We start from the raw sequence: 27,978 nt of genomic DNA on the forward strand, positions 1-27,978 counted from the left end.
TTTCTTACTCTTAAGCGCCCGAAGATCTATGTGAACCTGCTCCCACCTCTTGTCAGTGATGCTGTGAGCCAGCTGACAGGAGGAGGGCAGAAGTAGCCCAGGACGACCTTCGCTCTCCACAGCAACACCCAAGAGCAGTGTGGTTAAGACCAGAAACTCTGTCGTCACCTCCCGTTCCCCCTTTGCTCCAGTGTTCCAGTACTCTACCACCTTCAGAAAACTGCTTTAAACACATGCCTTATAAACTAACTCCCAAATTTAAGGTACTATAATAATTCTTACGGCTACAGGTTTTGTTGTCCACGTTCAAGTAGTAGTGAGCAGGGCAGCCACAAACATAACCAATGGTCGGCATGGCTAAACACAAATGAGAACAATGTCCATTGCTTGAAGCACACTCATTCCAACCACCTTGCCTTGAAGAATGAAATACCAGGATGTCCATAACATAATCTAAGTGGCCTTGAATAATAGTGCGGTTTTGGCCGCTAGTTTTGTTGGCTCGTTCAATACTACGCCTGCTCCAGTCTGTCCAATAAATATAGTCTTGGTACTGGGTTAAGCCAAATGGATGAGGCAAGTCATCTGCAATAACTTCACGATCAAGACCTAAAAGACATCCAATTATGTATTAGATATGTAATTTACAAGTCGGACACTTTACAGTGTAATTGCTTACATTTCTAAATTTTATCAATTAGACCAAACCACAGTGATTGAATATATGAATAGTAGCTGTGTACTGACTAAAACTTAGTTAGAAAAGGCATTTAAAAAAAAAAAATTTCCTTGCATCGCTCCTCAATGTTATTAATAAAGGTAAAGAATAAAATCAGTACTGAATTCAAGAAAGCCAGCTTGTACCTCCAAATTTAAAAACAGACACAAACTCACCCAACATATTGGAGGATTCAATCAAACTTGTATCCAAGTCCGTCCAGTAAAGCCTTCGTTCTGCATAGTCAATAGTTAGCCCATTTGCTCGGCCAACGTTTGGCACCAAAGTGATACGTCCAGTCCCATCCATGGCAGCTCTGTCTATCTTTGGCTTGCCGCCCCATTCAGTCCAGTACATGAACCTAACAAAAAAAAACACCCATCATTGTTGCAGTTATAAGCATATTCTGCAAAACATTTAGCTCAGGAAATGTTGCAAGGTTTTTATAATACTGTAGGATAAAATAAAACATTTGCATTACAGAGCAGTGAGATGATACAGAGTGGTGATCCTATACTCTGCTGCACTAGAATCATAGAAGTTACAACATGGAAACAGGCCCTTTGGCCCAACATGTCCATGTCGCCCAGTTTATACCACTAAGCTAGTCCCAATTGCCTGCACTTGGCCCATATCCCTCTATACCCATCTTACCCATGTAACTGTCCAAATGCTTTTTAAAAGACAAAATTGTACCCGCCTCTACTACTGCCTCTGGCAGCTTGTTCCAGACACTCACCACCCTTTGAGTGAAAAAATTGCCCCTCAGGACCCTTTTATATCTCTCCCCTCTCACCTTAAATCTATGCCCCCTCATTATAGACTCCCCTTTTACCTTTGGGAAAAGATTTTGACTATCTACCTTGTCTATGCCCCTCATTATTTTATAGACTTCTATAAGATCACCCCTTAACCTCCTACTCTCCAGGGAAAAAAGTCCCAGTCTGTCTAACCTCTCCCTATAAGTCAAACCATCAAGTCCCGGTAGCATCCTAGTAAATCTTTTCTGCACTCTTTCTAGTTTAATAATATCCTTTCTATAATAGGGTGACCAGAACTGTACACAGTACTCCAAGTGTGGCCTCACCAATGCCCTGTACAACTTCAACAAGACATCCCAACTCCTGCATTCAATGTTCTGACCAATGAAACCAAGCATGCCGAATGCCTTCTTCACCACCCTATCCACCTGTGACTCCACTTTCAAGGAGCTATGAACCTGTACTCCTAGATCTCTTTGTTCTATAACTCTCCCCAACGCCCGACCATTAACGGAGTAGGTCCTGGCCCAATTCGATCTACCAAAATGCATCACCTCACATTTATCTAAATTAAACTCCATCTGCCATTCATCGGCCCACTGGCCCAATTTATCAAGATCCCGTTGCAATCCTAGATAACCTTCTTCACTGTCCACAATGCCACCAATCTTGGTGTCATCTGCAAACTTACTAACCATGCCTCTTAAATTCTCATCCAAATCATTAATATAAATAACAAATAACAGCGGACCCAGCACCGATCCCTGAAGCACACCGCTGGACACAGGCATCCAGTTTGAAAAACAACCCTCTACAACCACCCTCTGTCTTCTGTCGTCAAGCCAATTTTGTATCCAATTGGCTACCTCACCTTGGATCCCATGAGATTTAACCTTATGTAACAACCTACCATGCGGTACCTTGTCAAAGGCTTTGCTGAAGTCCATGTAGACCACGTCTACTGCACAGCCCTCATCTATCTTCTTGGTTACCCCTTCAAAAAACTCAATCAAATTCGTGAGACATGATTTTCCTCTCACAAAACCATGCTGACTGTTCCTAATCAGTCCCTGCCTCTCCAAATGCCTGTAGATCCTGTCCCTCAGAATACCCTCTAACAACTTACCCACTACAGAGGTCAGGCTCGCCGGTCTGTAGTTCCCAGGCTTTTCCCTGCCGCCCTTCTTAAACAAAGGCACAACATTTGCTACCCTCCAATCTTCAGGCACCTCACCTGTAGCGGTGGATGATTCAAATATCTCTGCTAGGGGACCCGCAATTTCCTCCCTAACCTCCCATAATGTCCTGGGATACATTTCATCAGGTCCCGGAGATTTATCTACCTTGATGCGCGTTAAGACTTCCAGCACCTCCCTCTCTGTAATATGTACACTCCTCAAGACATCACTATTTATTTCCCCAAGTTCCCTAACATCCATGCCTTTCTCAACCGTAAATACCGATGTGAAATATTCATTCAGGATCTCACCCACTGTAGAAAGAGAAATGGCCAGGTGCTTCAGCATAGGGAGGTAGGAAAATGAGTTAAGAAAATTTAACAATGGCAATTCACCTTTGTCTACTTTTATATTCCTCCCATCAGCTATACACAGCAAAGCACTGACAAAGGTATGGGAGCAGGTTACCATTACAACCTGGGTAAGATAGACGATATGGGAAACCTAACCCAAGGGATATTTAAAAATTCATTTACTTGTAACTTTGTATATAAACTGCTCTCACCACTGGTGATGTGTGAAAATTGTAGTATATTTACCAGTCAGTACATATTACTAAAGAGACCAAATACAAAAAGTAGTGGTTATATAAAGTTCATCTATTCACTCAAGATAGTCTCAACCCCATTTCCAAATAACAAACCTGTACGAAAGTTAATGCTTCACAAACGTCACAGACAAAAACTCTGAGAAATCTACGGGGATTTCTCTTTGGGAAATACTGGGCTAATAGGTCATTGATTTTTATGAAGTGATTTTACAGCATCTTTAGAAAAACTCAATTTTACTTAAAAGCCCGAAGAAGCCCAACTTGTACACCTGGTGACTTACCCTTCAGCAGGATCTAGTGCCAAAGCTCTGGGACTGTCGAGGTCCTTCCACACCAGTACTTGTCTGTGCTGTCCATCCAGCCTCGCAACTTCAATTCGATTGGTTCCAGTATCAGCCCAGTACAGGTTCTTTCCCAGCCAGTCTACTGCCATGCCTTCTGGGTAATCAAGCCCAAATTCTACGACATGCTCCAGAGCACTCCCATTCATGAAAGCCCTGCTAATGGTCTGCAAAACAGAACAAAGGTGTACCATATATTTGCTCATGCATATGCAGGATCTGAAAGATAATGACAAAGGCTGTTCATCCTTGCTATCTGTTTACGGTGTGGTCAGGTCAATCGTATCAAGTTTATTTTTTCCCTAAAATTTACTTTCATCTGCAAACATATAACTTGACTTTAAAAAAATTGTCTATTTATATGTATTAAGGAAAAAAAAACACATGTTGATGCTGTTGGACTCTAGTCTTCCTATCTTAAAAAGAAATTTGATTTTCAGTCTGAATTGGTCAGCCAGCTGAGGGTTAAGATATGCTTAAATAAACTGTGTCAACTTTATATCAGCACCATAACCAGTTTCACATTCACCCTCCAAACTGGTCACACTGATTAGAGAAATACATAGTTTTTTTAAAAAAAAAGTAATCAAAATATTACAAACAAGTCACTGGGCACATGGTCTTTAATTTCACCATTTTGCACCACCAAAAATTGTTACATTACATTATAAATACAATGAAACATTTAAACAAAAAAAGATGCTTTTCTCTCCCATTTGATTTATAGAATTATTTAATAATTCTTCTTTTAAAAAAAACACACAAATATTCAAGTGCATTATCCAGACTCGTGGCTTTCCTTCTCTATGTGGTACAAGTACAGGTTATTTTTATACTTAGGCTGCAATTACTATTCTAGCAGCATCCTGCGGGAGCCCATTAGCCCTGGCAGCTCAGAGACACACAGATACCAGAGAAGCAGCAGCAGCAACAAGGCTTTTCATACCTTCAGGCTAATATCCGTCCAGTAAATCCGGTTGTCAGTCACATCGAAATCCAGAGCAGAGGCTTCCTTTACCCCAGTCAATGGAATAGCCACATTGTTATTGTTCGTTTCGAGTGAAATTCTTCTGATGTCTGCTCTCCGAGAGAAAAGGAGGAAAGCTTCTGGTACTATGCAGGTTTTCATGTCTCTGATGAGCTCCAAGCCTATTGGGCAGGCGCATCGCACACCCTGTGGCCTGTACAAGCACAGATGACTGCATCCACCATTATCTTCTGCACATGGGTTGGTACCTGAAAATATATTAAAAAGGCAAACTAGGTTGAGTCTAACGCTTAGCTGTTATAAATGATTTCAGCTGCAACGTGATATTGATTTCAGGTACAATAAAGAGGTTTTCAATAAATATTCAGCAATAACAAGATTTCAATAGCAGCACAGTCCCTATTATCTGATACAATTCCCTGTGGTTTTCCTTATTCATTAAACTTTTAATACATATGTGACTATATTTTGCACAACTGCCCAAGTCTCATCCGACAATTGCAACATAGTGGAAGCAGTTTTCAAAGAAAATCGAACACAACAAATGTAAATTTCTTTCAAGAAGTTTTCAAATTAAAATGGATTCACCACCAGAATATAGACCCTTGGGTCAGCCCTTAAGGTTAAAACGGGCAGTAAAAGTTTTTCTTACTTTCTATTCCTTTTCTGAAGCCACCCACCATACATTCCCCAACAGCATAGTTAAGATAGGCCCGTCTGCAGACATTTCCATGGACAACTCAAAACTGCTTCTTGGTAGGAACGTGAATTTTATTTAATTCCCTTTACCCAGGATTACTTAATTCTCCAAACAACCTACATCAATGCACTTTATACATGCCTGTAAGTCACTATTCAATGGCAAATGCAGACATTTACACCAAAAATAAGAGAAACCTCTTCAAAGAATGTAGTGTTGGTCACTAGGGTGTTTACTTACCCAAGATCCGATGAACATTTGTGGCCTTTAAGCCCATCAGATCAGGCAGCTGGTCAATGATTATCTCTCGCTCAGCAGATGTTTTGTGAACACGTTCAATGCTACGGCGCTGCCAGTCTGTCCAGTAAATGTAGTCGCCCAAAAGAGTAAAACCAAAGATGTGCGGTAACTTATCCTCAACAAGGACTCGCCTACCAGTGCCATCACAGTTCATTACCTGTTTTGCACAAAAAAAGACAAAATGTGCACTCAGCAATAAAGTACATAACTAAGGGACAGAAGATTATTAGGGCAGGTCTTCAAAACGCAAGAGTGGTGAGTGTTACAGTTTAGTTTAGTTCCCCCCTTCATCCTCATTTATCAGGATGTGTTGGAATGGTACAAGGGGCCAGCACACTGACCTACATCTGAATTCAACTTGAATCATAGTATCCACAGTCTCAGAGCAAATGGGGTTTCTGGAATGTACTCTCCAGAACATGGTCACCCAAGATGCAGCGCTAGACAGTTCAGGACACAGGGGTAATGCAGAGAGAGAGAAATGGGTGACTATCTGCAGGTACAACAGAGGGAAGCAGGATTCACAATGCAGGAAACCCCCAAGTTACTTGAATTGTCCAATAGAATCTTGTGTTGCAAAATCAGATGGAGAGTGACAGTCACATCGAAATCCAGAGCAGGGAAAGTGGTAGCAGTAGCGGGGGATTCTTATAGTCAGGGGTACAGTCAGCCTTTTTTGCAGTCCGAACTGAGAGTCCCGAATCGTACGTTACCTCTCTGGTGCCAGGAGGAGGACATCAAAGAATGGGTCGAAATATTTCTGGAAAGGGGGCCAAGAGTTTCCAAAAATCAAGTTCCAAATTCCAACCAACGACATAGATAGATAGAAGAATGTTTGAGATCTTGCAGAGAGTTTAAGGAGTTGGGCACTAACATTCTCGGGGTATTAGAGCAATATTTTGCATTAGTTTTACAGTTCAATGTGGAAATGAGAATGGAAGGATATGGAACAATTGTTATAGATAGCTACAAAAGGAATTGGTTCTGAAAAATTAGCAGAGCTCAAGATGGATGTCATTGAGTCCTAACGATGTGCACCCAAGGCTATTTAAAGAAATCAGAAAGGAGATAGCAATGGTTCTGTTGACAATTTTTCAATCCTCAGATATGCAAATAGTACCATGGGACTGGAAAGTAGCCAATGCATAACTCCTGTTCAAGGAGGGGGGGGGGGGGGGGGGGGGAGAGGAGGAAAAGAGAGAGGAAGCTAAACTGGGTAACTATAGACCAGTTAGTATCATATCAGTTGTAAGCAAATGCTTAGAATCTATAATTAAAGATCAATTAGTAAGCATGTATCAAAGACCAGCCTGGATTTGTTAAAGTCTGGTCAGGTTTGACAAATTTGAGTTTTATTCTGAAGTGGTGACAAACTGGATAGATAAAAGGAATGCAGCAGACATAGTGTACATGGATTTTCAGAAGGCCTTCAGTAAGATATCTCAAGAGGCCCGTTAGAAAAAGTCAGGCATACCTGTTATAATTCAGACTATTTTTCCACAGAAAAGACATACGTAGATTTTAATATGCATTCTATGCAAAAGTTACCGAAAAGGTGCTAGCTTTTCGGGACAACCCCATACTTAGTGGTGAACATGTAGGCAGACGAGAGGCATTTAAACTGCAGAAAGGCAGTTGTTTTGCACAGATCCCAAATAATGGTCAGCTTGTTAGCAATATCTAGCCATTCAGGAAGACATCTAGCACCTTGGTGTTGTCAAACTCTTTTGATCTCTACCAGTTTTTGTAGAAAGACTTTTAAAAATCAGGACACAGATAACCAGAGACAAGATAGCAGCAAGGGAAGAGCCTCTGCCCTGGTCAGGGAGAGTTTGTGCTTTTATGTTAAGAGCCCGCCAAGGTAGACACGCGCTCTTTATTTTGTAATGGTTTGCGAACAGAAGTTACACTGATTGTTTCTCTCATAACACTCTTGTGTTCTGTATGTTTTGTTTACTGTGGAAGTAAGCTGCTTACAACTCGAAACAAACATTGACCCCGACATTTACTTGGAGCCGGGAAGTTTTCTGGACGTGAAACCTGGAATAGCGGATCGGATTCTGCAATCTCAACTTGACTGAAAGATCAAATTTTTTTCTTCCAGGTTCTGTGTCGCCAAGCTGCGAGGCGGGTGTAATATGCACCCGCATGACCCGATCTGAATCCCACTATTTAAAGGGCCAATGCTAAAATGGAATTTGGAGGAGCCAGGAGGAATTTAAGCATGGATTCACAAAGAGCAAGACCCAGATTCACCCATGCTTCCCTTGAAGTACTGCTGGATGTAGTGAGGAGCAGGAGGGACATAATTTACCCCAGCAATGGGAGGAAGAAACCTGCATCTGTGACCAAGAAGGCACGGCTGGAGGTGGCTGTAGTGAGCAGCAGGAGAATTGTGTCCCATTCTTCGATGGAGTGCAGGAAGTTTTAATGACCGAACCAGGTCAGGAAAAGTAAGTACAATTGCTGATTCACCTACATCCTGTGTACAACCACCACCCCTCACTCTTGTCTTGCCAAGCGTACTCCATCACATCACTCCTCACACCCATTTAAGTTTCAGTAGCACCCATCCTTCACTTTCTATGCATTTCCTCACCTCCCTATGTATCCATGCACCACTGCCACTCACCCCAATCCTTATGCAATGTGATGCATCTGTCTGATAGTCAGCCTCACCCACAATGCACTGCATCCATCGGGTGAATACGTGACCTTCAGTCACTCACAAGTCTGTTCTTTCGCCCCTTGTAGAAGACAGCACAAAACGTAAGGGAGAGGGGCGAAGACTGGAGGTGGCCTTCCACAAATTGTGCAGCTGCCCGACGCAGAGGTGGATGCCATGGAGATAAGAACATAAGAAATAGGAGGAGAAGGCCAGATGGTCCCCCTTAAGCCTACTCCACCATTCAATAAGATCATGGCTGATCTTCTGCCTCAAATCCACGTTCCCAGCCTATCCCCATATCCCTTGATTCCCTTAGTGTCCAAAAATCTATCGATCTCAGTTTTAAAGATACTCAACGACTGAGCATGCACAGCCCTCTGGGGTAGAAAATTCCAAAGATTCACAACCGAGTGAAGAAATTCCTCCTCGTCTCAGTCTTAAATGACCAACCCCTTATCTTGAGACTATGAACGCTAGTTCTAGACTCTCCAGCTAGGGGAAACGGCCTCTCAGCATCTACCCTGTCAAGCACTCTAAGAATTTTATATGCTTTAACGAGATCACCTCTCATTCTTCTAAAGTCCAGGGAATATAGGCCCATTCTACTCAATCTCTCCTCAGAGGACAACTCTCTCATCCCAGGAACCAATCTAGTGAACCTTCGTTGCACCCCCTAAGACAAGTATATCCGTCCTCAGTTAAGGAATCCAAAACTGTACACAGTACTCCAGTGTGGTCTCACCAAAGCCCAATATAATTGCAGCAAGACTTCCTCACTCTTATACTCCAATACTCTTGCAATAAAGGCCAACATACCATGTGCTTTCCTAATTGCTTGCTGTACCTGCATGTTAACTTTTTGTGATTCGTGTACAAGGACACCCAAATCCTCTGAATACCAACATTTCTTAGTCTCTTACCTTTTAAAAATATTCTGCTTTTCTATTCTTCCTACCAAAGTGGATAATTTCACATTTCCCCACATTATACTCCATCTGCCAACTTCTTGCCCATTCACTTAACCTGTCCATATCCTTTTGTAGCCCCTTAGCATCCTCCTCACAGCTTACTTTCCCATCTAGCTTTGTATCGTCAGCAAACTTGGATACATTACACTCGGTCCCCTCATCTAAGTCATTGATCTATATTGTAAACTGTACAGAATCTTACAACACCAGGTTATGGTCCAACAATTTTATTTGAAAATCACAAGCTTTCGGAGGCTTTCTCCTTCGTCAGGTGACGAAGGAGAAAGCCTCCGAAAGCTTGCGATTTTCAAATAAAATTGTTGGACTATAACCTGGTGTTGTAAGATTCTGTACTTTTGTCAACCCCAGTCCATCACCGGCATCTCCACATCATATATTGTAAACAGCTGAGGCCCAAGCACAGATCCTTGCGGCATCCCATTAGTTACAATCTGCCAACCTGAAAATGAACCATTTATTCCTACTCTGTTTACTGTCCATTAACAAATCCTCAATCCATGCTAATATATTACCCCCAATCCCATGAACCTTAATCTTGTGTGGCATCTTATCGAATACCTTTTAAAAATCCAAATATACTACATCCACTGGTACCCCCTTATCTACCCTGCTACTTACACCCTCAAAAAACTAATAGATTTATCAAACACGATTTCCCTTTCATAGAACCATGTTGACTCTGCTTAATCATATTATGATTTTCTAAGTGTTCAGTTACTACATTCCTAATAATAGATTCCAGCATTTTCCCTACTACTGATGTCAGGCTAACTGGCCTATATAGTTCCCTGTTTTCTCTCTTCCCTCCTTTCTTGAATAGCGGGGTTACATTTGCTACCTTCCAACCCACGGGGACCGTTCTAGAATCTGGGGAATTCTGGAAGATCACAACCAATGCATCCACTATCTCTGCAACCACCTCTTTTAAAACCCTAGGATGTAGGCTCTCAGGTCCAGGGGATTTGTTGGCTTTTAGTCCCATTAATTTCTCCAGTATTTTTTCTTTACTATTCTTATTTACTTTAAGTTCCACACTCTCATTGGACCCTTGGTTCCCCACTATCTCTAATATGTTTTTTATGTCTTCTACTGTGAAGACAGATATTAAATATTTGTTTAACGTCTCTGCCATTTCCTTATTCCCTATTATAATTTCCCCTATCTCTGCCTCTAAGGGACCCATGTTTACTTTCGTTAATCTCTTGTAGAAGCTCTTACAATGTGTTTTTATATTTCTTGCTAGTTTACTTTCTTATTTTATTTTCTCCTTCTTTATCAATTTCTTGGTCATCCTTTGCTGATTTCTAAAACCCTCCCAATCCTCAGGCTTACTACTCTTGTTGGCAACATTGTAAGCCTCTTCTTTTAATATACTATCCTTAACTTCTCTAGTTAGCCACGGTTGGACCACTTTTCCCGTGGAGTTTTTATTCTTCAAGGGAATGTATATTCGTTTAGAATTATGAATTATTTCTTTAAATGTTCGCATTTAATAAGTGGCACATCTGCATCCCTCTTAATTGGAGATGGAGAGAGTGGGAACTTGCAGATGCCTGGTGACCGGATTTAAAAAGAACTTTCACACATGAGGACTTTATTTCGTCAATGACTGAACTATGAAAAACTTGTGTGGGGTGATTGGCAAGATTGTTACTTTGCCAAGGCTAATTCATGTCGCTTTCTTGTGTCTTCCAGGGCCTTCACACATACAACAAGAGTCTGCAGAGATGCAAGACAACGATCCCTCAGAAGACCTCTGTCCTTCTGAGGGCTCACAGTCACAGGACATACAGCCATGCACCAGCGCAAAGACTCGTACTTTGGTGGGTCCTGTTACAAAGCTAGTTGGGTTTTCACCTGGTGATTCACAATTCACAAGTGAGCATGAGCAGACACTGGTGTCAGGGACATCTGTGGAGAGTCCGCATCGGAGTATGCACTCCTCTCCAAGTTCTGCTCAGCTGGACATAGATGCTGAACCTCGGGGGCCATCATTGAGAATGAGAACGATTGAGTTACAGCTGAAACTTTGCGAGGTGCTGCCAAATGTCCCACGCACACTCTCCACAATAGGAAAAAGAATGGAGGAGTCCAACTCCAACAGTAGTGGATTGGTGTCGCAGGTAATTGTGAGAACGTCTACCGTGGATAGAGTGGCCGCCTCCGTGGAGCTTCAAGCTCTCAAATGAGTCTACGCAGGCTATGACCACCGCTGTGCAGGAGACATCTGCTGCCATAAATAGGATGACACATACCTTATCCGTGGCCTTACAACACGTCACTGACTTGCACCAAGCTGCTCTCTAGCAGAGTGGTAGGAGTTATGTGTTGCTAGACCATAACAGGGATGATGGCAAAAAGGGATATCGAAGTGGGAACTCTACTCAAAGCGCTCACGCGTTCACCTCCCCACCCCCCCAACCATTACCTGACATGCTTCCTTGTCTCCCGATCGCCAAGTCTGCCCCTACACAGGTGCAGATGGAGCAGTCTTTGGTGGGGCCAAGAGCATCTCACCAGTCAGGGCAGGGATCTGCCTCTACCTCTGTTGAAGCCACAGGGGATGCACCACGCAGTAGTGGTAGGAATTGTAAGAGAAAACAATTGTAATTCACCAAGGGTATGCAAATGGGTGTTTGAAGAAATGTTGTGTTGTGAAGCTTCCTTTTTTTATATCAGCATGTAAAACTTATTGATTAGCACCACTTCCACGTTGTGCCCATTATTTCATCCCAAATGCCAACTCTTTCGTTTGCTTCATGATGAATGTCAATGGGCAGATGTGAATTGGGTGTATGCATGGTTGAAGGACTGTTTTGTGCAAAGTGATGGGTGCCCCATCTTCATTTTGCTCGTCGTCCTCCTCCTCCTCCTCTTCTTCAATGTTCTCGTCATCAGAAGATGATTAATGAGCACCTTGGTTGTCCTCCACTTGTAATCCTCCCTGCAGCGCAATGTTGTGTCATTCTGGACACCCTCGCTGGCAAGTACTGAAAGGCACCTCCAAATTTATTCAGGGACCTGAAGTGCATCTTCAACATGCCGATGACATCCTCGATGACACGCCTGGTGGTCATGTGGCTCTGGTTGTAATGCTCTTGCGCCTCATTGGTGGGGTTCCTCACAGGTGTAATTAGCCAAGTTTGCACGGGATATCCCTTGTCTCCTACAAGCCAGCCCTTAAGTCTGTTTCCTGGTAGGAAGAGGTCTGGAATGTTGGACTGCCGCAGTATAAAAGCATCATGACAGCTGCCAGGGAATCTGGCGCACACCTGCATGAACCTCTTCTTGTGGTTGCACACCAGCTGTGCAATGATAGAGTGAAATCCCTTGTGGTTGATAGAAGCTCCTGGTTCATGTGGTGGTCCTTGGATTGCCACGTATCTGGAATCGATTGCACCCTGCACCTGTGGGAAGCCAGCCAGAGAGGCGAAACTGACTGACCGCTCATTTTGGCTATTGTCGTCACAGTGCAAGTTCACATAAGTGGACGCCCTGGCAAACAACTCATCCATTACCTACCTTATACATTTATGTGCAGCTGACAGAGACCCTGGAGATGTCGTCAGTGGCGCACTGGATGGAGCCAGAGGCAAAGAAATTGAGGGCTATGGTGACTTTTACAGCGACAGGCAATGCGTGGCCACCAAGGAGTAGCTCTTCTTGAAGGAGGCTGCAGATGTCTGCGACCACCTGCGGCTCAATCTGAGCTTGTGTGGGCACTGCTCTTCAGAGTGGTCAAGGAAGCTCAGCCTCTTGTCTGTAGACCCTCTCATGTGGGTAGTGCCTCCTGCGACCTCGGCCCCACTGTTGCTCCCCATTCCGCTGTGCTCCAGATCTCTCATGCACCTGCAGATCCCACCACAGCACGACATCACTGCCGTTAGATGGCCATTGTCATCCTCATCCAATGACCTATCGAATATCCATAGCGCCCCCCCATCCTGATCTTGTCCGTTTGAAAGTCTCCAAAATTCTGAAAAAGCTGTATGAACACAAGAACTCTCTGCCAAACGTTTGGCAGAGGGAACTGAGACACCAGCTAAACACCAGCTGTAAGCACTGAGCTTTTATTCACATCAGGCAATCATAATTTTGAAGACCCCCATGAACTGCGGTTCAATCTCACCTCCGTTTCACTGTGAGTTTCCCAAGCCCCAGGAAACCTGTGCTGGGGGCGTTAAATTCTAATGCCTGTTAACATCTGATAGTCAGCTGAATTGCTCCGATAAGTACCCGCCCACCCTAATTATCGACCCGCCTCCAGCGAGCAGGTTACTCACACGCAGCCAAATGCACCTCCATTAAGCCCGGAAGTGGACATGTTGGAGCTGGGTTGTGGTCGCGCTGCAAAATTCTATTATTTTAACTTCCCATCCGCCACAAACCAACCGTTCTTGGGGGTTAAAATTCCCCTCATTGTTTCACCTAATGATAACTTGGTTCACCTTGGGAGAGATCGAAGGAGTACACATATGCAAGTTACATTGATCCAGCCTAGAACACAAGGGAGTTTCATTGTTACATTCCTGGGTCCCACTCCCACACTAGTAGATATAGGGAAGTGGGAATAACTTCTGTAAGCAATCAATCAGACCGCTTAAGTGAGCGGCTAACACCACGAACCCAAGTAGATATCTATGGCAGACCTGAATTCCTAACAGTATAGTATAACAGGATATAACACAGCAGCATGAATAGAAAGTTGGTTGATAGACAGGAAAGAATGATTTAGGATAAATGGATGTTGATCAGATTGGAGAAGCATTGGAAGTGGTGTAGTCTAAGGGTCAGTGCTGAGTACATTTTTTTCTCATATATACAGATGATTTGGACTTGGGCAGAGGGAACACGATCTCAAAATTTGCTCATGACACAAAAGTAGAGGATGTGGCAAACAATGAGCTGGATTGTAAAAGACTTTAGGAAGAAAGACAGGTTAGTGGAATGGACTGCCGGAATTTAATGTGGATAAGCCCGAGGCAAGACATTCTGGGAGAAAAAACAACGAATAGGAGTATACACTTAATGGAAAGACACCAAAGGGTGTGGATAAACAGCAAGACCGAGGGGTTTCAAATAAATAACAGCCTGAAAGCGAGAGTGCAGGTAGATAAAAGCAAAGAAAATGCCAATAGAATTCTGGGTTTTATAAATAGATAAAAGAGTAAAATACGGATGAATTTATACGAAACATTGGTTGGGCCACAGTTAGTGAACTGTGTGCAATTTTGGGCACCCCATTATAGAAAAGGCGTGAAAGCCATGGAGCGCACACAATGTAGCATCATCAGGGATGAGAATCTATAGTTATGGAAAGAGAACTATTTCCACCGGAGCAGAGAAGGCTAAGAGGAGATTTAATAGAGGGTTTCAAAATGATGAAGAATTTTGAAAAAAACAACCAGTAGGGAAAGACCATTTCCTATAGACAAGGATTCATCAATGTAAAATTACCACTAAGAGAGCAAGGATAAAGGTTAGGAGAAATGTATTTACACAGAGGAGTGTTGGAGCTTGGCATGCTTTGGCATAGGGAGTGGTTGAGGCAAAGACCATTGCATCTTTTAAGGGAAAACTGGATAAATATTTAAAGCAGAGGAAGATACAGAGTGCAGGCCATGGGATTTGTTTTGGATTGCTCTAGCATAGTACTGGCACAGGCACAATGGGCCAAATGACCACCTTCTGTGTTGTTAACTTTTATGGTTCTAACTTAGACTGATGGAATCAAAGACTTCCATCTCTACTGGTTGCGATGGTTCAATATGAAATAAATTTCAACAATTTAGTGTATACAGGACCACAGCACACAATTGCCCATAGTTCAGCACAAAATGATTCTGGATTGGCAATCTCACTCAAACAGGGATGACTGGTGTGAAAAATTAATATCAGAGCAGAAGTGGTGCTTCTCTTGAGGTTGGGGTAAAGTCAGAACATGATGGGAGCTCTGCATTTGACTATACTGTACCTGATATTGGTATATCTGCACCTGATATTGGTATATCTGCATAGAAAAATTGTTACTGGCATCTGTCACTTTGATGAGTCCCACAAATTCCACCCCCACCAAAAAAAAAACCTGTCTTACATGCATGCTGCTCCTTAGTTAAATGAATTCACAAGGATACCATCTAAAGTAAAGTCAGCACTGAAAATCCTGCATATTAACATTCTTACATATACACAAATATATAAATAAGCTTTGATATATAATAATCAGCCGTACAGCCTTCCAATAATAAGACCTTTCACTGTTAAATGATATGCAGCTGCTGGAAAAGGTAAACCATACACATATGGCTGCCAATTTCCTCTTATTCATTCATTCACAGTATTGGAGACAGTCAACGAACATTGCAATATTTGCACTTTTATTTGGGACCAAATTAATTGTATACCAACTTTTCCAAAGCAAAATAAATTGAATGTACAAAGCTATGAGTACACTTTAGGATCATGAACAAACAAGAACTCAGTTTAATTTCTGTCACACTAAATTCCTCCAGTGTATTTTATAAATTTCCCCACACGATTCAATACGTGTATTGACTGAACAGTAAACAATCCAAGTACTGTAGTACTGGTAATCAAAAACTGACAAATGGATAGTATAGCATTTAATTCACCTAAATGAAAATGAAGCAAAAGATTTTCATTTAAAATGAACTCAATTTCAAGCTTCCAAAAAAATCTTTACCTTTTCTTTGCTGATATATTTCTCCCTTATTTTTATTTTCTCTCTCTTATCCGAAACCTCATCCTGCTCCCTACTAGGCCAAGCAAATAATCTGGAGTGCCTTGTCAATTCTCTCTACCATTATGGACTAACACCTGGCCTTTGCTCTGCATCTCTTCTCGTCCCAACGTCACAGTGAAGATCATTAACTCACTGTATAGGAAAGAAGGCAGGCATAAACCCATCCCTTACCACCGCCCAGCACAGCATTGGGCATGTGTACCACTGCAATGCTTGAAGAAATGTTGCCTGTAAAGAATTCCAAAACAAAATTACTTTGCTGGATAAAGTTCTATTCTTCTCTTTGAAATTTTTTTTTTAAGGTCAGAACAAAGTGATAATATGGGCTGCTTTTACAGCAAAACTCTTCCGAATTCTCAATTCTTGTAGCATAGTTTAACAGATGTATGGTGTTATGCTGTCGCTATTCCAACATTATTAAGATTCGTATTATGGATTAATGTTAAAACAGTTTCTGGATTAAAACTAAGCCAATTTGATTTGTTCCCTCCAAACCATATCCAGTTCCAGTTTCAGATGCCATTTCTGCTCATTTGAGATGTGCAATAGATAGTGTAGTAGATAACAGCAAAGTAACCTACAGAGCTCCATAGCACAGTAGCGTAACACAGTGGTATACCAACACTTAGTCCTATGAACCAGTAAATACATGTTCAACTCAGATTCTTTGCATAGTCAGTTTTTACTCTCTGGCCTAAACAGCAAGAGGAGCTAAGCACAAAGCATGCCATCAATAGGAAATATTCTCCCACTCCAGACTTTGAACTCTGTCTATGACCACAAACAGGCTTAAATCCAAATCACATTCAGGCCAAAACACACAAGTACATTATACATTTTGTATTCTTCAATTTCATATATTCAGTGCTCATAAGTTATTGCACGATCGTTCCCAATAATTACTAACTTCTCTATGGTCAGATCATTTGCAGACATCAAAAAGGTATAACAACACATTTATTTTATTTTTAAAAATGCAAAACCCAAAAGAAGCCAATTCAGAATAACAAAATTTCACCTTACTCAACATGGGTCATTTTTCATTTGGAGGAAGAATTCACAAGGCAAAAAGTGCATTAAGCTACTCCACACTAATCTTTTAAAACACTGCTTGCTTAAGTTATTTTCATATGGTTAAATGCAATGACAGCACAATTTAAAGACCAGTTACTGTATATGAAGACTACTACAGTCAGGTTTAATCATGCCACTGTTTTAGATCTAGGGCTTTTCCATCTCTTCCCTAATTATTGCTCTCTGGAAATTTAATCAAAATAATGCAATTAAATCTCAAACTGAATGACTAGCTGTAGTTTTAGCCAGTGCTATTTTAGCAGAGCCTAGATTGCACTTAGGAAATTCAAAGTTTTTGTATCAGTGCCTTTCCAATATGTGTTAAGGAAAAAGAGCTGGTCCATTTAAAGAAAAAGGTTACAACACAAGGTTGATGTTTGCCATTTGCCCTCCCAAAAACAAATCTGAAATTCATGTCAGCTCTTGTCATTTTTAGCAACCTCCACTATCCAGTGTTTCTTTTCCTGTGCAAACCACACTGTGGTATAGATTTCACATTCTGAGGTAATCAAACACTTAAACTACAGCAAGAATATTGTCTACAACAGCAAACAGCTGTGACCATACCACAATCACCACCTTACTAGACATACTTCAGCAACACTGCAAACATAATGCAGACACAACAAATATAAAACTCTACCACTGCACTAGCAATAGCAGATGCCTGAACCTTTTCTCAGCAAGTTTGAGAACAATTTTCCACTTTTTATTTTAAGTATACATGCCACTAAAATAAGGAAGAAAGAAAAAACAAGTTAATACATTAGGTAAAAGCAAACAAATTCACCATATCTATTTTTTAAGAAACAAAAACAACTTATGATAAGATCAGTTAATTTTCCTAGGAAAACACTGATCCTACTGATCAACAATGGAATGGGAATCCATTCATTTGATCTTAACCAGAATTTAAGCTTGGAATTGATCTTAGTTGGGTTTAACTACAATATGTTTATTCAGTTTTGTGGATTGCACAAATGTAGAATGGATAGTGTATATAACCGTTCTGCTACACAAACTGGTCAATGTTTAATTGAGGGCTTGAAGAAAACAAGGCAGCTATATGAAACAATAGTATCTAAAGAACAAGAAAGTTGGAGTAAAGATGATGAAAGAAAATTTACAAATACAAAAAAAGTCAGTTATAAAAGTGAAAAAAGGCATTACTATAATCTCAGTCAGGACTTGCGATGTTGGCAGATTTTGGGCGTGGTGCAGCAAAATTGGGTGACTTTGCATGCATTATTGAGAATAAGAAATAGCATTCTTGAGGTACCCTGCCTGTAGCTGAAATAAAGCCTACTGTGATGTAAAAGATAATCATCAGAAATTGAGTGCCACTGAAATCAATGGATGGTTCCTGTAATTCCCTCCCACCAGCGAAATGCAGTTACGTCTCATCTCTTCTTACAGAGGAGAAGGAAACTTTGGACCCAGAAAGATAAATTGGAGTATTTTCTAAACTTCCATTTTATATAGTGCTTTTAGCATAGCAAAACATCAAAGTTAGTTCACAGAGGTCTAGATGACTACCGAGCAGTAACAGCAGAACTAGGAGAGATAACGTCAAAGTGGTAGGGTTTGAAGAAGATTTTGAAGATGGCTGGAAAATACCAAGATGGAAGGGATTAGGGAAAGCATGCCAGAGTAAGGGGCTAAGATGAATGAGGGATCTGCCACTGAACTTGGAGCTGAAGATGCAAAGGAGGCCAGAGTTGGAAGAGTGGACTGCGTGTGCTGGCACCTAGGGCTGGAGGTTGCAGAGGTGGGAAGGGGCAGCGCAAGGCAGGATTTGTAAATGAAAACAAGGATTTTGAATTAGTTTCATTGGGAGACTTGCTGGGGTTTCAGTGGCAGGGGGGGGGGGGGGGGGGTGGTGACACCAGAGGACAGCAATGTGGCATTCATCAAAATAGGCAAAGTGATAGACAGGATATAGGGTTTGAAGCTCAGCTTGGCGTCAAACAGGGCATTGAAGATGTGCACCATCGGGTTCACCTTAAGCAAGCATACGAGGAAGGAAGGGGGCTGGGGTGTGGAGGTCTTGGTGGGAGCCAAGCAGATGGCTTTGGTCTGATGAACATCAAGTTATGGAAAGCCCTTGCTCATCCGTGACTTACTGTCGGACAAGCATTTGGACAGCACAGTAGTGATCGTGAAGTTAAGGATGCTGGGTGTTATCAATATACATTGAAAGCTGACTCCATGCCTACAGATGACGTCTTCAATGACAACTCCTTCCAGTACCATGATCTGAACAGTTTTTGTAGCTATTGGAATAGGTTGAAATGTTTCTCCCCCCACATCCCCCCTGTGTAATGTGTTTCATAGTTGCTTTATTATCTGGATCCCTCATTTCCCTCCAACACAATTTTACACACAACAGATGCCTCATTATTCACACCCAATCTTAAAACAACTGCATAGTCTGAAAAAAATGTTATGGAGTAAAATTGAACTATCAAAACCTGTGCCAATCTCACAGTAAACCTAAATTAAAATGTGCAGTAATTCATTCAGATCTCGTTCCCTTCTCTCCCGAGGGCACTGACTCCTGCTGGCGAAACGTTCCAAAGGTGTCACAGTTGCTCTTTGACACGTCGTTCAAGTAGTCAATCTTCCCAGACTTTTCTTTTAATGGATCGGGGCGAGATATCAAAGCTAAGCCTGATCCTGCCCTCACTTTCCAGCAGGAGCAAACAGGAGTGGAACAAGGGAACATAAAAATGCACAGGACAGGAAAAAGATCATTGTGATCCATTTGGCCAGTCCCAGTGTTTGGGAAACATCATTACCCCACAATATCTGTCATGTCCCTCTATCAGTTTTTTTTCCCCCAAGTACTTATCTAAACGTTTGGCACATTTTACATCTCCTTAGCTTAGGAATACTGAGGCAATTTGTAGTACCCCCCCCCCACTACCATGAGTCCAGCTGAGATCACCTATCTCAGGGAGTTCACTGATTGGTACAGATCAGTTTCACTTTAAGCAGTCCATTTACCAGATGAGCCACTGACAGAGTTAGGAATAGATTTCAGACACAAACGTATAATAAGAGCCATTACTGCAACATTTATCATGATACTGCAAGTGGAAGAAACATCAAAGGCATCTAGAGTGAGGATGCACAATGGTAATTTTATATAATTTCATAAATACAGGTGCTGTACAATCAGACATGTAATTCAAAATCTTTGTTTACCCAAAACCAGTGTGTGCAGTTTGTGAAATCATAACTATAAATGAGCTTTTTTTTCTCCTTCTGCACCAACATCAATTCTGATGAAAGTAATGAATGTAAATGGACTGCTTTTCATGTACGTTCTTCCCCCAAAAGTCTTAATACTTTGAAATTAATCAAACACCACTAATAAATCTCAACACACAACAAAAATCCTAAGATTAGCTGTCAGCATACTTGGATCACTAATGCAGATTTAACCAGATTTTCCCACAATAAGCTATGCAGAGAGAGGCAGGACAAAGCCTGTGCCACAAATCTTCTCAACCCACCAGATCAATAACAAATACAGAAACCTTGAAACACAGCATAAGACATTCAACTTTATTAACCTATTTAGACACCACACAATCAAACTATAGTGGGCTGAAGTCTCATTTCTGAGCATGTGGCAGCTTGTTTCAAAGTATGGTATGTATAAAGATCATACATCAATTAACAGTTGTGATATAATGGAACCACTACCCTAGCATTTATCTTGAGGAATTGGAATGCAAACATCTTGGTACTGATGCGAGACATGGATGCCACACCTGTGTCAGTTTAACAAAATACCCTGTGCTTATTGTGATGCTGGATTACAAGCTATGGCTGTCATTCAAACCTGGCTAAGATTATGTGGGTGAGTCTTTCAAGTCAAGGGCTAGAGAACAGAAAAGGCAGCCAGGGTTTTCACTCCTTGCTCCTATCCAGCGACTCCTGCTGAAGTGTTTTTATGACTGAACGATCTGGCTTAACTGTGATACTCCCCAGGGTTAAACAGCTTGTCTCACACTCATTGTTTATGGTGGAACATGAAACATAGCCACTTAAGAGTACCGACGCTATTAAAAATAGATATGGATCTGAACCTAATTCAAATCAGCGTCTCCAGAAAAAAGGAAAGCAGACAAGGAGAAAAAAACTGGTTTAAAAAGGATTTCAAAAACAAGAGTGTATTCTAATATTCAACCTATTGATTGATTAAAATAAACTAATGAACTAAAATTGTAGATCTATATCATATTTCCCAATTCTTAATTATGCATAGTGTTTCACTGAATTTAATATAAAAGAGTTTTTGGGTGCAGTAGTCAATTAGAGAGGTCACCAATGCTTAAGTTTTGCCTTTTAATTTTCAGTTCACCATGTAAGTCAAGAACGATTGCTGAAGATATCTCTCTTGCTCCACCTCTACCACACCCCAGGGAATTTGGTCATCTTAAAATATATGTCAAACCCAGGTACACGCTGCCTACACACATCGAGCAGCTCATCAACTGCCTGAGCTGCAAACCTCCTCCCCAAATCAATTTGTATTCAACTCAGTATTCACTAAAGTCAAGGTTACAACCTTTGAATCTTCTCTGCTTGACTAAATGGAGGCCTTGTGTTTCATTATTCCCCACAGTAGGCAGTGCAAGCTGCCACTCACCGATAGAATTTTACCCAGTCTAGACAGCTAAAAACAACCTTCTTTTTAGCTGGACTTTGTAGTCTGTCATCAGAGGAAAATGCAGCCTCACAATTTCAGGATTAGGATGTAAAACGAAGCATTCTCCGGATACCAGTTCTCAGTTCCCATCTAATACAAATGATTTGCCAACACACAAGGAAAAAAAAACTTGTTTCTCTCTGACTTTGTGTGCAGCTCTTTATCAGGCAAATTACTGTGTGAACCTATGCAGTACCTTACCGAATACAAAGAGGCTGCAACTTCAGACTACACAAATGGCTTTGTTTTACTGAAAGAAATCCAACCACATCACACAGGCAAATGCCTACAACAGTTCATAGCAAGATGATGATTCAAGATGGATGACAGCATACAACCACTAACTGAAAATACAAAAGAGATGCTTTTAATCCTTTCCTTTCCCTTCACACTCTCCCACTCCATTTCTCCCCAGAAGAAGCTTAAAACCCAAAATATGCTGGTGATACTGCTCCACAGGTAGGGCAGAAGCAGAAACTACACAACAGCAGCAGAGTGTTAACACGAGGAGGATTAAGGCTGCACAGTCACATTCTCACCCCAGGTTACCACAACTTAATAATTTTGCTGTGGGAGTCAGAAGATCACTTCTCTGATTACAGAACGAGCCATCTTCACCTAAACTTGAACATCAGTTTAAGGAAAAAACTCAACACTACCAAACTGGGAATTATCTATTCATAGTTCCATTAACTCCTCTGAGAAAATAAATGATTTCTGTCACCACCCCAACTCCCACCACCACCGCCCCCCCCACAAACCACCTGAAGTTAGCTCACTACATCACCCCCATTCTCCGATCAAAGCCATGCCTCCCTGGGGCTCCAGGAAGCCATATTCGAGCACTGTAGGAAAGATCCCTGCCTCAACTAATTTTTCCTCGTCTCTCCTCTGCCAACATGGTTGAAGCCATAAATGCCTTCCATAACCACTGCTGATGGAAATAAAAAATCTCAGTGCAAAAGTAAAATCAAGACTAGTATTTGAATACAAGTTGCCCGGTCAAGAGTTCAAGCAATTCTTGTACAATCTATGCAAATATAAGTTTGTGGAACGCAGCGATCAGAATGTGATGTTGCAGCGTTACTTTTCGCAACTCTGAGATGTGCAGCACGGTCAGCATATAAATTAATCTTTTCAAATGTTTAATTTCCAGTTTTCTTTGCAGAATTAAAACACTGATTAAACACCTCTGCAAAACAATAGTTAGCGTTATTTCCTTCTGCATCCTCCCCATATCACCCCCATTTTAGGCCCTTATGTTCCATGCATCATTCCTATGGTTAAAGAATGGCTAAATAACCTGTCAATGCCAGTTCATCACTAGAAACCAGAAACTCTATGGGGGCAGCCTGGGTTGACTCACCTTCCCCATCACCCTGAAGAAACACCAAGCCTCCAATCTGCATGTCCCAACAGTTACTTTTTTGCATAGGAAACCATAGATGTGATCTTGTCTCACTTCTGACAATGCATTAGATACATCAATGTACTATACCACTGGGCTGCCTTATTTCAGGGAATTTCAAACACTTGAAAATTATAAAGGAGATAAATGTAAAGAACCATAAAATATTGATCATTTAGGCTGTAAATTGCATGAAGCAAAAATCTGCAACTTTAATACATTGTCAGATTGAGAAATTATCATGGCCCTTAAAAATGTAGAATACTTCAAAATATAATGTCGAAGGTGGCTGGGTACAGTCCAGAAATCTATCCAGTTGTAAATTTATTTTTCCAATAATTACATCCAACAGAAAATGTTTTTTTCTAGCAAAAACCAATTTAGTTTCAAAGCAACCCAACTACATTTTATGGAAATCGGTTTGACACTGTTCAAGGTTTTGACTTTATGCATGTTTAAAACTGGAGATTAACAGCATTATCTAGTTCTACTTTGCAGTAAGCACTACCAAGTAATGCTTTTGAAAGAAAATAGGAGAAATTACACTTATTCCAAGTTCAAGTATTTAAAACATTGCTTATGGCAATTGCGCCCAAATATATTTACATGTAGAAAGCTGAAGCTTTCATGCTAGACGAAAGATGTCAGCAACGTATCCTAGTTTATCAGCAGCAACCAACTGTGAATAATGACAAGCCAGACTGCCAAGTTGCAGGCTGCTTTTCCCACTGTACACTGCCAGATAAACTGGGAACAAAAGCATCCTGCTGCACCTCCCGCTGATCTCCATTAACCCCTGCTGCTGCTTATTATCTCCTCGGGGCCCCAGTACTACGGCAGCCTCCTCCAGCGCCATGCTTCTTAATGAATGTGCCACTGCAGATGTAAACAGACTGCATCTGCACACCATCCACAGAATTGGTTACTAAGCAATCAAAAGGTCAATGCTAGGGGAATCTGCATTCACAGAAAAGTGCAGAGTTTTTAACAATCAATCTGAAAAGTGACTGGATTACACCTGAGGGCCGTTTTATGATGGCTCTACTCTCAAGTGTCTAATGATTTTGGATACAAAATTCTCTCCATCTGCCAAAACAAAGTCTTAGTACACTCTGTACAGGGAGCTTAAATCTACTATATATTAGTTAGCACTTCAAGAGGTGCATTTAAATAAATTTGAAAATACTAAGAAAACCTGCCATCAACAGCACAGTACTTTAGCCCTCCACACGCTGTCTGCAGAATGGTAAGAAGCAGGTTTGCTCCCTGCCATTTCTCAGTCTCAGCCATGTTGTCAGCAGAAGCATAGGAAGGAAGGGAAACAGGACAAGCAGCTTCAGGTATTTCTTGCACATTTTGGTGATAGTGCAGATTTGGTACTTATAAAAGCCAACTAGTTGCTTTTGGGCATAATATGAAGTTTTGTCGAATGGGAAGTGCATTTTGTTTTGAAAAACATATACTTTTTGAAAAAAAATTGTGAGGAAAATAATTTCAGGTCAGCCATTAATGTCTTCCATTGATGCTGGCAACATCAGAACAATATGGTGACTGATTCAAGACAATAATACAGCAAGAGGGTATAAGGCAATCAAATTATCTACAGGCAGGCTGCCAAAACCTTTTGGTATAGGAATATATTAGAGTTGTAACAAAGCTTTTGGGGAAAAGGAAGAGTAAGAGAAGGAGTGAGGTATCAAAATCTTGAATGTTTCCTTTACAGGTGCTTCACATCTTTGCACGTTAGAGGGTGGAGTATGCTGCATGGAGCTTTCAAGAAGCAAGATTGTGGTCAAAAAAGCAAAATAAGAATAGAGCAAAAGGATAAGAGAACGTAAGCAAAGTAAGCAAGCCGGATCGATCCAAATTGGAAGTTTTTAAATCAGCACCTTACAGAAGCAGGCCATTCGGCCTAACAGTTCCATGCCAATATTTATGCTCCACACGCGCCTCCTCCCTCCCTACTTCATCTAGCCCAATCAACATATCTTTCTAGTCCTTTCTCCCTCACGTGTTTATCTAGCTTCCCCTTAAACGCATCTGCTAGTCACTTCAACTACTCCTTGTGGTAGCGGATTCCAGATTTTAACCACTCTCCGAGTAAAGAAGTTTCTCCGGAATTCCCTATTGGATTTATTAGTGACTATCTTATATTTACGCCCCTAGTTCTGGTCTCCCTTGCAAGAGGAAATATCTTCTCTATGTTTACCCTATCAAACCCTTTCATAATCTTAAAGACCTCTATCAGGTCACATCTCAGTGTTCTCTTTTCTAGAGAAAAGACCCCCAGCTTGCTCAATTTTTCTTGATAGGTACAACCTCTCAGTTCTGGTATCATCCTAGTAAATCTTTTTTGCAATCATTTTCCAGTGTCTCTATATCCTTTTTATAATATGGAGACCAGAACTGTTCACAGTACTCAGAGTGTGGTCTAACCAAGGTTCTATACAAGTTTACATAACTTCTATGGTTTTCAATTCTATCCTTCTGGAAATGAATCCCAGTGCTTGGTTTGCTTTTTTTTTTAAATGGCCTTATTACCTTATTAACCAGCAGCGCTACTTTTAGTGATTTGTGTATCTGTGCCCCCAGATCCCTCTGCTCCTTTAAGGCTACTTTTATTAGTTTTCCGACAAACTCATCTGTGGCATCTATAAATGTCATTTTTGAAATTAGATAGTCAAACTATTTGTATTATTGCAACTTTAATGTCTCATTACTTGTCAAAGTGAGAATATGACCACAAATACAACTCTTCTGTAGCTATTACTAAGATAGAGATGCTCACTAATACTGCAGAAGAGACAGTTTAATTAAATATTGAAAATAGCTTTTGAATTTATTTGGAGGAATTGGTTACTGAGTAGGAATGTTTCAGTCGTTACTGTCTTTTTAAAAATAAATATAACTTTTTTTGTCCAAAATTAAGTTTTTTGCTCATTATTATTTTGTGTAATGTCTGAAATGAGGGACAGACAGAATGAGAGGTGGAACAGAGCTAAAAAAAGAGTAAGAGATTCACCATTTCAAACACAAAACAACATTATCTCCATACTCACTCATCCATTGGAACAGTGGCTGGACTATTTACAAGAAAACTGAATGGAACAGGTTTATACCTTGAATTCACTTAACCTGACTGTATAACAGTGAAAACTGGACTGGACGATCTACATGAAAAAAACGAAACAAAAAATACCTGGCCAAGAATTTTTAAACCACTTCAACCAGAGCGTTTCATCAAAAATATACATCGACATGAGAATTTATATATAAGAATTATGACACAGTTTTCAGAATATTTTAATCTTAATTAACATACGAACCTCTATCTTATCGGTTTTAGCATCTCCCCAGTACATTTTTCTTTCCTCGTAGTCCAGGGCTAAACCATTTGGCCAACCCAATGAAGTATTAACAAGGATGACCCTGTCTGATCCATCTAAAGTAGCACGTTCTATCTTTGGAATCTCACCCCAATCTGTCCAGTACATGTACCTGGTTGGAGAAAAAAAAACAAAAGGCACAGATTTGGCACCAGCCATTTGTATTTAAACAAAAATAAACAAACTATTCACTAGAATAGCTCATCACCCTTGGATTTTAAAAGTGGAGAGGGGAACAAAATATGATTGCAAGATACTCACTACAAAATATATTTTGCAGTGTCTGCATACCACTTCAAACACACCTATGCAGTAGTGACAAGAGGGACCTGGGGTTGAAGCCAGCACATGCAGTGAAAGAATGAAATCCCCCTCTCTCCAGCCTGTGAAGGTCTTACATGAAATAAGCTTTGGGAGTCTTCCATGCTATTTTCCAAAGCACAAATCCACTGCACAGAACTACCCAAAATTTGATTAGGTTTCTAGCAACATAAAATAAAATTGTTTCTTCAGTGTTAGAATGTTTTCCCCATCCATCGAGAAAAGCTTTTAAACTCAAGAACACTAATAAATTTAATGCACAGAATCAACACCAAAATAAAATGAGCTTCAGCAAAATGATTTTCTCTAAAATATGCAAGAAATCTCAAATAAATTCTTACCCAGACATTGGATCAAGCACAATTGCTCTTGGTTCATCTAGATCCTCAGAAATGAGAATTTTACGCATAGTACCATTCAGCCTAGTTACTTCAATACGATCAGTGCCAGTATCTGTCCAGTAAAGATTCCTTGCTACCCAATCTACTGCAATGCCATCAGGATGGTTGATTTGGGACGTCACAACAAACTGACTTCCTGAGCCATCCAGGTAAGACCGCCTGATAGCACGTACTTCATCATCAGTCCAGTATATATATCCTTCGACTGGATCATAGTCTATTGCGATTGCATGGCGGATATCATCCAGCTGCAAGACGACATCTGTAAAATCAGGAGTGTCCAAAGATATCCGCCTTAAGTCGGTTCGCCGAGCCAACAGCAATAACTCAGAGGCACCTTCAAAATAAATAAATTTTCTTTTAAAAATATACACAATAAGCTTACAACTGGCATCATTTTGTTTGCAGCCCATTGGCTGTCTTACTAAATAATTGTTCAATACAAGGCCAACCTGAATAGAAATTTCATGGTATTTAGTCAGGGCAAGGGAAAAACCACACTTATCAAATAGAAAGACAAGAAAGACACAATCGGACAGTAGTAAACTTAAAAATGTGCTATAATATAATTATCTCTTTTCAAGCAGTTGATTTCACTTGCTAATAAAATCTTTTAGGTATAAAGAGCTAAACTACTGCTGGTGAAGCAATT

The 27,978-nt window shown here is 40.9% G+C and overlaps 1 protein-coding gene across 2 annotated transcripts in view; it reads right to left on the reverse strand.

The window, feature by feature from the left end:
• The window catches only part of lrp6 (low density lipoprotein receptor-related protein 6), a 146,700-nt gene that overhangs the window by 27,473 nt on the left and 91,249 nt on the right, over positions 1-27,978 (reverse strand). For both annotated transcript variants that reach the window (XM_067999614.1, XM_067999613.1), the window contains exons 6-12: positions 27,267-27,663; positions 26,545-26,716; positions 5,537-5,753; positions 4,555-4,844; positions 3,549-3,775; positions 895-1,079; positions 283-609 (exon numbers count right to left, since the gene is read on the reverse strand). In XM_067999614.1, the coding sequence (XP_067855715.1) occupies positions 283-609; positions 895-1,079; positions 3,549-3,775; positions 4,555-4,844; positions 5,537-5,753; positions 26,545-26,716; positions 27,267-27,663 (1,815 nt within the window). The remainder of the gene's footprint in view (positions 1-282; positions 610-894; positions 1,080-3,548; positions 3,776-4,554; positions 4,845-5,536; positions 5,754-26,544; positions 26,717-27,266; positions 27,664-27,978) is intronic.

This window comes from Heptranchias perlo, chromosome 18 (assembly GCF_035084215.1).
Source record: "Heptranchias perlo isolate sHepPer1 chromosome 18, sHepPer1.hap1, whole genome shotgun sequence".
Taxonomy (NCBI): Eukaryota; Metazoa; Chordata; class Chondrichthyes; order Hexanchiformes; family Hexanchidae; genus Heptranchias; species Heptranchias perlo.